We start from the raw sequence: 13,968 nt of genomic DNA on the forward strand, positions 1-13,968 counted from the left end.
AGTTATTTCCTAAACTTTAGAAAGTGGCTGTGAGGAGAGAGGTGGATAATAATTCCAGTACAGTGCTAGGAGGACACTGATTCTCAGTGTCCACTACTGGGGCCCCATTTTCAGTAGAGTAAGGAGTTGAGTTGTGACTCTTGTTTTGGTAATGACAGGTTTGGTTAATCTGATCGAGTCTTATGCTGAAAATAATAAAATCCTTTGGGGGAAAATATGAATAGAAAAATACAATCCCTCATTTTAAAAGTATAGAAAACCTGAAAAGAAAATGAGAATTTACTAAGCCAGAATTTTGGGGAAAGCCTGAACCAAGAGAGTGAAGCAGAATATCTAAGCCAAAATTCCAAAACTCCCGATGGCACTTGCCCGAATTGACCACGTGAGCTTTGGTTCTGTGGCTTTGTATGGTCCTGGAAATGAAAGTCAAGACTCTGGCCCTGCCTAAGGTAGAAAGTTTCATAGAAGACCATTTCCACATTGAGTTTATATCAGGGGAAGGGTGAATCAAAGAAAAGCAAAGACAAAGGGAAAATCTGAACAACAACCAGAGAAAAAAGACAGATAACTTTCCAAAGGAGAGTAGCATAATTGACTCACTTATCAAGTAGCAACTATGGAGCAGAAAAATGTGAATACTGTCTTTAAATATCACTTTATAATCCATACTCAATAAATTAAAAAATGAGGAAACAATACAGATCATTTGGAACAAATAAAAGGGGAGTTCATTACCTATAGAAGAAACATAGAAGACAGTTTAAAAATTCTTGACAATAATAACAGCTAAGTCCAAAGTTGGGGGTGGATGGTAAATGGATTTTACATCTCCTAACATCTGCATATAATCCCGGAGGAGAGAGATGTTTTCATTTGCTAAAGACTTTGATAAGTTAATTAGACATGAAGTAATTTTTATGGTAATGACTACAAGAATAGAATCAGAATGTACAAACTAGAGGAGGGAGGGTATAGCTCAGTGGTGGAGTGCATGCTTAGCATGCACAAAGTTCTGGGTTCAATTCCTAGTACCTCTGTTAAAAAAACAAACAAATAAATATACCTAAAATTACCTCACTCCTGTAAGAAAAAAAAAAGGGAAAAAAGAATGTACAAACTAGAAGTCGTTAAAAGTATACTGTAAAAAGCTTAGTAAATCAAAGAAGACAAGGTTGGAGAGATAAAGTAATGTGGCACTGGGGGCATGTACAGAAAATAAAATGTAACATTGAATATAGTTGGATAAATGCTTCAGTTAAAGACAGAGAGTCAGCTTGGATTGTTATTCCAAGCATATATTCTTCACAATGTATGCATCTAAATTATAAGGGTAGAAAATGTCAAATGTAAAAGGAGACAGAATTGGATACTATATTAACATTAATTTTAAAAGAAAGCCTTTCTGAACCCCCTTCCTTAGGTGCCCTGCTGGCCTAAAGCTTGGTACCTTGTGAATGTCGATTGGGGTCCTTGGTAGAATTGGGGGTTTCCTGAACTCAGCGCCCAGCTGTGCTCCAGAACCATGGACAGCGTCAACCCTCCAGCAGGGACCTCCCCAGGTCTGGCATGGAAGATGGAGCGCCCCCTGGGGGCAGGTCTCTGGCCTGTTTCAGATGCAGAGGCAAGAGGCAGGGGAATGGGACTGGTGACATTCTGTCCTACATGACAGAGGTGCTGGTCAGGGGACAGACAAGCTCCTCAGCCACCCCTTGAAAACCTTCTCATCCTAGGGAAAAGGGGACACAATGCGTTTCTCATAGGCCACTGGTTTCCTTGCTCCTCAAGCTTTACCCTCATTCCCTGCAGAAAACCTTCTCTGCATCAAGATTCTTCCCCTCCCCTCCTCTCAACCCTTTCCAGTGGGCTGCCATTCTGCTCTTGCTTTTAAGCCCTTCCCCATACTGTCATGGAGCTCTGGATGATAGACAACATGATTTGTGATCCTTTTTTGTGCTCCGTGCTCTGCCAAGTCCTGATTCAGCTCAAATTAAAAAATGAAGTATCAGAAATCTGGTTAAGCTGATGGGTCACAGAAATAAATTCTAAGTTTCTCTTCATGCTACACAAAGGGTAAATATTCAGATTGGGGAAAGAATCTTGTGGCCTCAGTGGACCACAGCATGGAGAGAGTTGTACAGGCGGAAGTTTTGTGTTGACATGAGATATTCTGTCAGGGCTAGAAACTGTCTTTGCTTTATTTTGATCTCTACTCAAAAGTCACTTTCTCAAAAAGGCCCTGACCTCTCAAACTAAAACAGCACCCTTCACTGCCTTTCCCTGTATGTTGCTTTGTTTCTTATTCAAAGCACTCATCATTATCAGACCTCATATTACATATTCACTTGTCTACGGCCTCTCTCCAAGACTGTGAGCTCCACAACTGAGAGGTTTTTGTCTTTTATTGTTGTTTTCCCACCACTGTATAAACATGCCCCTGCACAGATTAAGGGCTCAATAAATGTGGAATGAATGATGCTGCACTATACAGAGGGGAGACAAATCTGGTTTCTCTCTTCAAAGTTCAGTCTGATTAGGGATAGCAAGAGCCAAAAGGGCTGAATGGTCACATAGTGAGGGCAGGACCCAGGGGCTGGGGTTTGGGAGCATCCTAAATCCCTGGTTGGACACTGTTGGGGGAGAGAATCAGGGAGGCTTGTAGGAGGATCCTGGAGGATGTGTGCCGGAAGATGGGAAAGGAGGGCACTCCTGACAAGGGACCAGCAAACCTTGGAGATGGGACAGAGAACATCAAGTCTCCCCAGGGGTCATCGAGAAGCTTCTGGGCCTCACAGCTGCCTGGACCAGCAGGGCAGCAACCCTGAAACCCAGAGCCCCCTGATGGCCAAACTTTAATACGAACAAGTCGGACACTATTTATTGAACAATTTATCAAATATTTACAGTAATGCTTTGATTCCATTTTTAGAGGAGGAAATGGAAGACTAGCGAGGTTAACTCACTAACCCAGGCTTACCCAGCTCTGCCTCCAGAATCTGGGGTCTGGGGAACCCCCCAGCTGCTCCCCACCCATCACAGGGAGACATCAGGAGAGATTCAGTTGGGGGTAGGGGGTGGGGTGGGAGAAGGAAGGACTAAATTCACTATCTTAAAGAGCTCCGGGCAGACCTGGGTGTAAGCCCCTGGTTTGGTCCCTCTCCAGCAAGGGGACCTCAGGCCAGTTATGGGCCTCAGGCTACAGCCAGTGAGATCCTGGTGCAGATGAACTGGGATGGTGCAGCGCCTGCAGTATGCGGGGTGCTCACAGAGAAGCATCATGATTACTGTAACTGACGTGTGTCCATCAAGTTAAGTGGTTTGCTTATCCCACTGCTGGCAAACATGAAACATCAGGCACACAGTAGGCGCTCAAAAAGGGTTAGGACTATCCGAGCATGCCCAGAACCCCACAGCCGTGCAGGCAAGCAGCCACCTAACTCCCACTCGCTCAGGAGTGGGAAGCTGTTCAGTCCTCTCCTCCCTGAGACTCAGGAGACCCGGCCCCCAGGCGCCTCCCCCGCCCCAGGGGCCCAGCGCCCCAGTTTCTGCAGGGTCACAGGTTGCAGTTCCCGTTTCCCTCCCCACCTCGCACCGAAGCCGGAGGCCAAAGTAACTCAGGTTTATCCACAGTGTCATCTGCAGGCGGCCCCGCGCTCCCACGGCGTCGGATCCCCGCGGAGAACTGGCGTCTCTAGAAGGCGGGGACCGGCTCGGAGGCCGGGGGTCCGGACGGCTCCGGCTCCGCCTCCCGCGGCGGCCCGTCCTCGTCCAGCCCCCGGCGGCCCTTGCCGATGGCCAGGCGGGGCCGGCCGCGGTTCAGGCCGTCCAGGAGGGCGCAGGCCTGGCAGAGCGCGCGGCTGGCCAGCGCCCCGCAGCGGGCGCAGGCGCCGGGCGGCGGGGGCCGCGCGGCCGGGGCCAGCGCCAGGCGCTCGGCCGAGTGCACGAGGTCCAGCACCGCCGACGGCCGCGCCGCCTCCAGCCGCTTGAGCAGGTCGCGCGCGTGGCCGCGGAAGGCCTCGGGCGCGTACACGCACTCCTCGGAGAAGTAGTCGAGGCGGCGGAAGTGCGCGTACAGCACCACCTCCTTCTGCGAGGCCAGCTGCAGCGGGCGGCAGCGCGGCAGCGCGCCCCCCTCGCCCGGCGAGCCCAGGCCCCCGCCCCGCGCCAGGCGGCCCGCGTCGCCCCGCAGGAAGTTCATGAGCACGGTCTCCGCCATGTCGTCGGCGTTGTGTCCTGCGAGGGGGAGAGACGCGGGGCAGGTGAGGCGGGGGGCGCCGGGGGGGAGGGGGCGCGGCGAGGAACGAGGGGGGACCCCACCCAGGCTCCCGTGGAGCAACCTGGGAAGCCCCCCTTTGCCCCCCACTTATTGCAAACCAGGCCCCGTTTCATGTCCTGAGTACAAGTGCTCTCAGCTACAAATATTATTTCAGCCCCACTTGGAAGTGTACTTCAGAAGTCAAAATGGGAGGGAAGATATAGCTCCGTGTAGGGCACGTGCTTAGCACACACAAGGTCCTGGGTTCAATCCCCAGTACCTCCATTGAATAAATAAATAAATAAGCCTAATTACCCCCTCCCCCAATAAATAAATAAATGAAAATTATTTTTTTAAAAAAGTCAAAATGGCATTGAATGGAGATTGTACAGGGGATTGTTGTGGTAAGCAGAATTCACAGCCCCACCCTCACCCCAATATGTTGGGTCACATGGCAAAGGGTATAAAGGTTGCAGACACAATGAGGGTTACCAATCAGCTGACCTTAAGATTAAAAAAAAGCAGCCTGGATTATCCAGGCAGGCCCTATGTAATGACAAGGGTCCTTAAAATGGGAGAATCAGGATGGGAGACGTGGGGACTGACACAAGTGCAGATGACGAAAGGTGGGACGGATTCAGCCCGAAGCTGCTGGCTTTGAAGCTGGAGGAAGGGGCCAAGGAACGAGGGTAGCCTCTAAACACCAGAAGAGGCAAGAAAACAGATTCTCCCGTAGACTCTTCAGAAGGAATGTCACCCTGCAACACCTTGATCCCACGGAGACACTTGCCTGGCTTCTAACCCCCAGAACTGCCAGCTAGTAAATTTGTGTTGTTTTAAGCCACTCAATTGGTGGTAATTTGTTACAGCAGCCATAGAAAAACTCAGTTGTTGACACAAGCGCCTTTGACTACACAGACTGCAGTGTTTTTGTGTTATCTTTGTTTACAGAGACCAGGGAGAAGGTAAGTGAATATTTACACATCATTTTAAAAATGCATTGATTGTCACAACCGTCCTCTCTCACCTGGACCACCTCAGCTGCCTCCCTCCAAGCTCATTTCCTTTGTTCTGCCCTCGCCCCTCCGACTCAGACTCCTCACCACTGCTAAGGTGAACTTCTCAAAGTCAGAGTCCTTAGGTCATGTCCACTGCTTTCCCCGCTACTCAAAGGATCAGGTCAGGTGTTAACTCCTCATGGCCATAGGGGCCCCTGGAGCCAAGCCCCGCCCACTGCTAGGGCCTGACACCACACCCCACTTCCTTCTTGGGGCATCTCAAACTGGCCTCTGCATAGATGGTTCTCTCTGCCTGGAGCAACTTCCCCTATGCCCACTGCCTCCTCACCCTGAGCCTTCAGATCTCAAAAAACCTCCTTGATCCCTCTCTGCATGTCATATTTTGCTCACACAGTCTATGTAATTTTTTTTCAGTACCACTTATAATCATTTATTATTTCATATTTGAATTGTGCAGAGGTATGGGCTTATTTCTGTCTAGTGCATATTTTCTCAGCCCTAGCATGATGATGATGATAGCATATACAATATATATGTGTAATACCTACTATCTATTAATATATACACTATATGTAATCTGTAAATTACAGTACAGATAATAGTGTATATATACACACATATACTTTATTCCTACCAACTCATCTGTCATAACAAATGCATGAGCCAGAAACCATTAATATTCTCATTTTAAAGATGAGAAAATAGAGGTAGAGGTTAAGAATTTGCTATGGCTACAGCTTGGATCTGGCATATATTAGAAACCAGTAGTTGTTTGTTGAAGGGATGGATGAGAGTGAGAGAATAAAAGAGTTATCGAAGAGAAGAGATGCCAACAAGAAAAAGGAGGTAAGAGGTGGAGAGATACTTTACAGAGACAGAGAAGGATTCTGAAGAGATATTTGGGGACCATGAGATCAAGAGTACTAGAGGCAATTAAAAATAAGTAAATAATCAAAGACTTAATCCCCAGAGACTAACTCCCACCCTCTTCTCCAGCCCTCCTCACCAATCTGTGTACACCAGGTTGGTGGCCAAGAACCAAAGTCTTTTAGATACCCTATCTGGCCCCATCCCTAACACAACCCATTCTGTCCCTCAGGGTATGAACCATGGGGGGTGGGGCTCCCGCCCTACGCTGGAGCATGCGCATATCCCCTTTTTCCTGCTCGTTTCTTCCCCTAGGACACTCGCAGTCTCCTTTACCACTTCTTAGGCCTGCGCCCCAATTCCCTTGCGGTTTCCGCCCCTCGCCCGCGCATGCGCCCGTTCCTTCCCATACGCTCCTCCTGCTACGGCGCCTGCGCTCACCTGTCACAACGTGCGTGGCTCCCACGAGGCGCGCCCCTTCTTCCAGCGCCCGGCGCCGCAGCACCCCGCAGAAGGTGCAGCAGGAGCGGCTGCGGCCGGAGCCGGCTGTGCTGCGGGCCACGGCGTCCATCGTCCAGCCCCCGAAGAGGTCTGCGTAGGCCACGACGGTGAGCGGGAGCTCCCAGCGCGCCGCCTGGCGCCGCACGGCCGCCAGCGCCGCGTCCCGGTAGCCGCCGATGCCCTCGTCCACGGCCACGAGGCGCAGCGAGATGCCCAGGCGCGGGGCCAGCTCGCGCAGCACGTGCGCCAGTACCGTGGAGTCCTTGCCGCCCGAGGCGCCCACGGCCACCACGGCGCCGGGCGGCAGCAGGCGGCCCGCGACCACTGTGTGCAGCACCTCGGCCTCGAAGGCGGCGCAGAAGCAGGTGCCGCACAGCGCCTGGCCCGAGCGCGGGCGGCGGAGGGCGGCGCGCGCCTTGTTGCAGGAGGCGCACTGTGGGGCTGGCATCTCGGGGTCCGGGCGAGGCGGAAAGGGTAGGCTTCTCCTGGATGGGGAGAGAGAGGAGGAGAGTTACACGTGGTTTTAGGATCGTAGGGTCCTTGCCTCCGGGGAGGCTGTCTTGATAGCGCCCAGAGTAAACCCATTGTCTGGAACACTCTTGTACCAGCACTGTGCAGGCCTAGAACCTTCAAGTCTCAGCTTAAGCTTTCATTCACTCATTAGTTCATTAAGCAATATCCACTCACTGTCTCCTATGTGTCCAACATTTTACTGGGCACTGGGGACACAGCTGTGAACAAAACAGGAAGGGTTACAGGCACTAATTTCTAGTGGAGGAGCTGATATTACTTCCCAAATATAGGGAGTAATACGAAGGAATTATCCTCTGAGCTGAGGCCAGGAGGAGGAAGAGTCGGGTATTAAGGTGAGAAGAATGTTGCAGACAAAGTTAATAGCAAATGCAAAGGACCTGAAGGACAGGCAGGTCCTGTCTTTGTTCATTGGGTAGAAAGTGTGTTGTGGTTGAAGACCAGAGAGGATCAGGGGCTTGGACTTTATTCTGAATGAAATAGGAACCATTGGACGGTTTTAAGCTATGTAGTGACAGGATTTTATTTAACAGGATTCCTTGGGCTGAGTGTGAATAAAGAGAGGAGGGTGGCATTAGCAGACCAGCGAGGAGGCTCCTGCACTGACCCAGGTGAGCAACAGTGGTCGCTCGGAGCAGAGTGGAGGCAGTGGAATTGGAGAGGAGTGGTCAGATTCTGGATCTCTTCTGGAGATAGAGCAGATAGGACTCTCACAAGTCTTGGGGGAGGGCAGTGGATGAGAGTAACAGAAGACTCGGGACAACTCCCAAGTTTTTTGGGCTTGAACATTTGGAAGTTAGTGGGACCATTTAGTAGAGAGGAAATGGGAGTTAGAGAAGAATGGGGAAATATTGGGAGAGGGGTTAAGTTTAGGGTAGAGAATCTGGAATTTCGTTTGGGCATGGCAGATTTGAGATCCTTTGCTTTGCAAGTCTTTCCTGATCCCTGGGCTGGGTTTGGCGCCTCCTCTGGGCTTCCACGGCCGCCTGATCGCTCCCCAGGCCACCCCTGACCACTCGAGGTTATAATCAGGACGGAAGAGGGTGCGCTCTCACCGCACCCAGGTTTGAGGTGAAATCAAGGAGTGAGACCCGGCCGCAGAGTCGAAAGCGGGTCAGCGGGGACAGCAGCTGCTTAGGGCACTCCTGCCTGGAGGGCCGCCGGTAGATAGGCTTTGGGGGATCACTGAGGGGAGTACCATCTCCCCAGGGATGCCTACCGAATGCGTGGGAGAGAAAATATGGAGACCATCAGCTCCTCCACGGCAGCGCTACAAAGGGCGGAGATGGGCCTGCTGCGGAAGGAGGCACTCACCTGAGCAGAACCCGGGCTGGACAGTCCAGGCTCCGAGAAAACGCGGAAGCGGGTAAAAGAACTACGACTCCCAGAAGGCTTTGGGTCTACCCGCCGACGACTCCCAGGTGCCAGTGCGGCGGCGGTACGGTTGGAAGACGCTAACTGTTTCCGGAGACGGTGGGCCTACAACTCCCTGCGATCCTTGCGGTGGCGTCTCTGGCTCCGCCCACGGCTCCCAGAGTGCTCCATGCCAGTCCGGGTCGTGTCCTGTGTGCGCCTGCGCAAGAGCAGGTGAGGCGTGTGATTTTTGTGTAGTACCTTCTACTGCTCACAGTGCGGCTTATTCAGACTTTTTGCTCTTATGGGCGCAGGATTGAGTTAGTGGTAGGGGTGGAGAGGCGTCCAGGTGGGGCGAGAAGGGGATGGGGGTGCGAAAAGGAGAGGTGGCGAGGGCGCTGGGCCGCTTCCAGGGATTGGGCCGCGTCGCCGGGGGATGCAGTTTGGGCTCTTGCGCGCGCCCCGGCAGGCGTGGGAGTGGGTGTGCGCCCAGGTCGGAGGCCCCCGCCGTGCGGGCTGGGGGCGTTATACGTGCGCGGAGCCGGTAGACGGCGGTTTGTGGTTCTGTACTCGTGCACCGGGTCGGGGCACGAACGCGGTGAGCAGTTATGCGCACGCATCCTGTCCTGCCTGGTGAAGTTAAGGCAGAGCTCGGGATGGAGGGCAGGCGAGACCCGTGAGGTGGTGGATTCCCTGGGGCATAAGTCCCCCAAACCAAAAAACAGAGCACCTTCCCAAGAGTCAACCGGCCCAAGCTCTCAGCCTCCTTCCAGCCCCCAAACTGCTCCCTCTCCTGCGTGTTAGTTTCTGAGATCCTTTTGTCTCCCAGTTCTGTAAAGCCCTTGAGAGGCTGGTGATGGGGGACGTTTGGGTGTCTGAACCTATTGGTTGAACCCTGGTCATTACGCAGGTGTGCCAGATTGGGGAAGTAGGGAAGACAAAGCTTGGTGTGGAGGTTCCAGATGTCAGGCGCTGCCGGAGCCCAGAGGTTACAGGTGCTGCTAACCAGGACAGGGGGAGAAACAACAATTCTTAATGAGGAGTTAGCATGTGCCAGGCACCAATTCTGCCCTTCCCTTGCTCCATTGCAAGTTCCTCCTCTGTAAAGTGGGACCTGCCTCACGGTGCGTGTGAAAATAAAGATGTTAACAGGAAAGTGTTTATTGACCCAAACATAAACTTCTATAATTTTCATCTCATTTAATTCTCATAATCAGGCATGGCTGCCTTTTCCGGGCCAGGCCTAAGTTTCCTATGAAAGCAAGCTGTGAGTTGGGGGTTTTAAGACCTCAGGCAACCTACAGATAGTCTAAGGCAGTTCTCAGCTGGGGGTGAGTTTGTCCCCCAGAGGACACCTCTCAATGTCTGGAGACATTTGTGGTTGTCACAACTGGGGTGCATGGGGAAGGGTGTGACTGGTGTTCTGGCAGGCAGAGGCCAGGGATGCCAGTAAACATTGTGCACAGGATGGCCTCCCACAGCCAAGAAACATCTGGCCCCAAATAAAGATAGTGCTCAGGCTGGGAACCCTGGTGTATGTGGTGTTCTGCTGTACCTTTGCTTTTTACTGCAGAACTAATAGACACGTTGAGGTGTTTCTTTGTTGGTTTTAGTCTCCCACTTTGCAAATTTATTATAAGTATTTAAACAGATTTCCACACCACTGTCGTAATTTTTTGAGTGAGAAGTTAGTAAAAAGAAATTTTGTCCTAATCTGCGCATCAGTGAAAAAAAGAGGCTGTGAAAACCAGCCTGCCTGGGTGACTCCGTGTGCCATGTGCTTAATTGTGTGACCTGGAGTGACTGAGCTCTTCTGTCCTCATCTGTTCAGTAGGGATCATGGTAGCAGTTGTTGGAAGAACTAAATGATTTAATGTATGTAAAGCATTAAGAACAGTGCTTGGTGCTTTGTAAGTGCTGTAAAAAGAGTTGGGGGTGGGCAGTGTTCTGGTTCTTTATGTCACCTCCTGGGGGCAGCAGTAATTGGCAGTGTTGAGAACTGGACCAGTTCTGATCCTTAGTGGCCACGTTCATCAACAAACTGGCACAGTCTGGGCAGAAGTTTCTCGTGGCTGCTTTGTGAACAGTTTCAGATTCATGTGTTGTAAACACAGGAACTTAGTATTCTAGGGGGAAAGGCTGAGTTGGTGTTGGGGGCTTCCAGAGACGGCAGGTGGCTATCTGCAACTTCTCGTTAGTCACAGAATAAAGGTCGAGTCCCTCATCCTGGTGTCTGTGACCTGGCCCCTGATGGCTTTGCAGCCTCATCTCTCACCCCTGAATCGCCGGCATGTCCTCACATTTGCCAGAGAAGTAACTTTTTCTGCCAGATGTTTGCACGTGCTGTTTCCTCTTCCTGAAGACTCCATCCCTCACCTCTCCTCCCACCGCAGTGATTGCTGTTTCTCATCCAGGTGGCCACTTGGAGGGTGTTCCCCCTAGAAGCCACAGGACCCCTCCTCCCCTGTACTGGATTAACCAGCCACCTCTGGACTGCCATGCCCCTGGTCCCTCACTTTGTCAGAGGCCCTGTCACCTTGGGTTGTGGCTGTCTGTGTCTGTTTCAGGGTCTCTTTGGGTTGGGTGCTTCTTGAGGGAGGAGTCTGGTTGGATTTGAACCTGGGTTCCCTGGCATCACTGAGCACAAGACCGGGTACAGAGCAGGTGAGTTATTGAAGGTCCTTCCTCAGCTGCTCCTAGCTTACCTCTCCATCCTTGTCTCCTCCTGTTACCCACACCCCAGTCAACACTAAGCTCAGGCGGGAAACGATTGCCATGGGATGTGGTGGTCAAGGATGGAGGCAGCCTGGTTCAGATCGTGGGACAACCATTCTAGTTGTGTAAGCGTGGACAAGTTCCGCTTCCTCACCTGTAAGATGGAGATACACTAGTACAGCCCTCATAGGATTAGAGCGCTGGTTCTCAACCTGGGGTGAGTTTGACCCCCAGGGGACATTTGGCAGAGACATTTTTGGTTGCCACCACTGGAGATGGAGCGGGGAACTGGCATCCAGTAGATAGAGGCCAGCAATGATACTAAACCTTGAACACACGGAACAGCACTTACAGCAAAGAAATAACCTGCCCCAAATGTTGGTGGTTCTGGGGTTGAGAAGAGATACTTACTGGGTGCTTAGAACAGGCCACGAGAAGCACTCCGTAGACATTAGCTACCATTACCGCCATGACTTAAGCATGCCAAGCGCTGGTGCCTCCATCTCTGCCCAGAACGCCCTCCCCCCACTTTGCATGGGGGCTGAATAGCTACTCATCCTTCAGGACCTAACCAGAATGCCGCCTCTTCGGGGAAGCCTTCCCTGACCTCTCCCACCCTTGACCCCCAGAATACCGTCAGGCAGGCAGTGACTGACTCCCTCACAGTCGCACGCAGAGGCCTGGGCTCAAATTCATGCTCTTTTCTCACACCTGAGCGACTTTGGGCCTCAGTGTCTTCAATGGAATTGAACAGTGGCTTTGAGTATGAGGTAGACCAGCACGAGGGGAGTATTTGATTAATGTCAGGATTCCTTTTGTGGAATGTATTAGTTAATAAAACCTGAAAGCTTAGTGTTGTTTTAGATTGGTGGAAATTGTTAAGAAATATGTTTTTAAGATTTGTTGGGGGAAAAATAGTTTATCTCTATCACTAGGAAAGTTAAGAAAAAAGATGTTACATGCTGTATACATGAGACCCATGTCAAATGAATAAAGACTCAGAAAATGTGAAAAGTTAAAGTATGGGGAAAGATATACCAGGAAAATAACTCAAAGAAGTCTAAGTTTAGCTGCATTAACCACCAAACAAAGCAGATTTTGAGTCAAAAGGCACGATCAGTAATGAAGTGTCATCACAAATGAAAAAGGAATAACCAGTATGACAAAGCAGTTCTAAACCCGGATGCAGCTCACAACATAGTCCCCAAAGAGGTAAAACTAAAGTTAACAGGAGGACAAGAAGAAATGGACACATTCCAGCAGCACTGTGACATTGTAGTAGATCTCTGTCAGCAACTAATCAAGTAGACAAAAACCAAAGCTACTCTGTTTATTTATAGGCTTCAGTTGCTCTCTGAAATTATCTATTTTCTTGTCTGTCTTCTCCACCAGGGTGTAGGTTTCATGGGGGAGCAGAGGTTTTTGTTTACTTTGTGTCCGGCTGCTTCCTGGGTTCCCACTATAATGCCTGGCACGAAGTGGGTGCTTAGTAAATCTGGGTGAATCAAATGCATGAATGCTCAGCCCTGGTGCTGGGTGATGCTGGGGCCCAGAGATGAGTCGTGCTGAGGGCTGGTGAGGGAGAAAGCCAGCTGGACTGGGATCAATCCAGGTGTGATGACCAGAGCTATGGCAGCCGAGATACCAGGGACTAGGAGAGCCCTGACAGTGTAGAGGGGAGTGAAGGACTTGGAGGAAACTCCCTAGACGCGGAGCACTTGTGATGGCTCTTGATGGATGAGCAGGAGTTTATTGGGTGGTGAATAGCATCTCATCCATCCATCCATCCATCCATTCATTTCATGGGGCTGCCTGTGCTGGGAAGTGCCAGGGACCTAGAGCTGAGTCAGTCTTGAACCCTGCTCTCAGTAACCCCCTTGTCTGTGGGGGGAGGTTGACACAGGCAGTCCTAATCCAGGATGCCCAGATGGTGGCAGAGGGAGACACAGATGCTGTGGAAGCCATGAGGGGCTACGTGGCGCTTGTGGTGGGGGAGGGGAGGCACCGGGATGAGCAGGGGCGGGGTAGGTCCTTTCTACACGGGGTGCTGGAGGTATGAGAGAACCTGGCCCAGTCCTGGGCTCGTACCCAGTCCATGTCGCACCCTGCCCCATGCACACTGCCTGGTCCAGCCATAAGCCCCATTTTACAGACAAGGATGTCGAGCCTTAGAGAGGTTGGCTCACTTTCCCAGGGGAGCAGCCCAGCTGGCGTCCAGTGTGACCAGAGGCAGGAGAGCTGAGCAGGGGATGTGCATGAGACTGGTCCCCCACACAGGTGGCGTGGCCCTGGGTGGCCTCGGCAAGTCTCTCTCGCCAGTCTCCCCTCTGTGTAGTGCCGCTGTGGGATGGGCTCAGGAAACTGGGACCGAGCCACCTGGGGCAAACGTGAGACGTTTGCAAGATGGGACCAATGACCTTCTGTTTCCTTTCCCAGAATGGAACAGCAGAGGGGGCTCCTGTTGTTTCTGGGGGTACAGATGCTGCTGGTGGGGGCATTGCTCTACCAAAGCCACCACCGCCGTAGCTTCACCTCTTTCCTGCGCTCCCTAATACAAGACAAGCCAGAGGATGGAGAAGAGCTGCCTTTTCTGGTTCAGGTCTCCTCTGTAGGAATCCCTTACCAGGACGTGTACTCCAACCTCAGCCAGATCCACCCCCTGGACATCAGTGACGAGGATCTGCCCAACTGTCCCATCATCTCGCCCTACATCAGTAAGCCTGTAGCGGC

At 51.6% G+C, this 13,968-nt stretch overlaps 2 protein-coding genes across 6 annotated transcripts in view; one reads left to right on the forward strand and one right to left on the reverse strand.

Moving 5' to 3' along the window:
• Positions 1-2,848: 2,848 nt before the first annotated feature.
• LOC141578710 (cytoplasmic tRNA 2-thiolation protein 1) lies at positions 2,849-8,620 on the reverse strand. 2 transcript variants are annotated; one of them, XM_074371037.1, is made up of 3 exons: positions 8,485-8,620; positions 6,580-7,124; positions 2,849-4,230 (listed from the first exon to the last, which is right to left on the reverse strand). In XM_074371037.1, the coding sequence occupies exons 2-3, from the start codon at positions 7,085-7,087 to the stop codon at positions 3,689-3,691; spliced, it is 1,050 nt and encodes a 349-aa protein (XP_074227138.1). In that variant the 5' UTR covers positions 7,088-7,124; positions 8,485-8,620; the 3' UTR covers positions 2,849-3,688. The 2 variants fall into 2 exon arrangements, with proteins under 2 accessions (XP_074227138.1, XP_074227139.1); XM_074371038.1 differs by having other exon boundaries at positions 8,390-8,499.
• Positions 8,616-13,968, forward strand: part of SIGLEC6 (sialic acid binding Ig like lectin 6) — a 39,248-nt gene continuing 33,895 nt past the window's right edge. For 3 of the 4 annotated variants that reach the window (XM_074370984.1, XM_074370987.1, XM_074370986.1), the window contains exons 1-2: positions 8,638-8,757; positions 13,675-13,952. In XM_074370984.1, coding sequence (XP_074227085.1) covers positions 8,714-8,757; positions 13,675-13,952 — 322 coding nt within the window. In that variant the 5' untranslated portion in view covers positions 8,638-8,713. Of the gene's footprint in view, positions 8,758-13,674; positions 13,953-13,968 lie in introns of all 4 variants that reach the window. The other variant, XM_074370990.1, reaches the window with a different exon arrangement.

This window comes from Camelus bactrianus, chromosome 9, assembly GCF_048773025.1.
Source record: "Camelus bactrianus isolate YW-2024 breed Bactrian camel chromosome 9, ASM4877302v1, whole genome shotgun sequence".
Taxonomy (NCBI): domain Eukaryota; kingdom Metazoa; phylum Chordata; class Mammalia; order Artiodactyla; family Camelidae; genus Camelus; species Camelus bactrianus.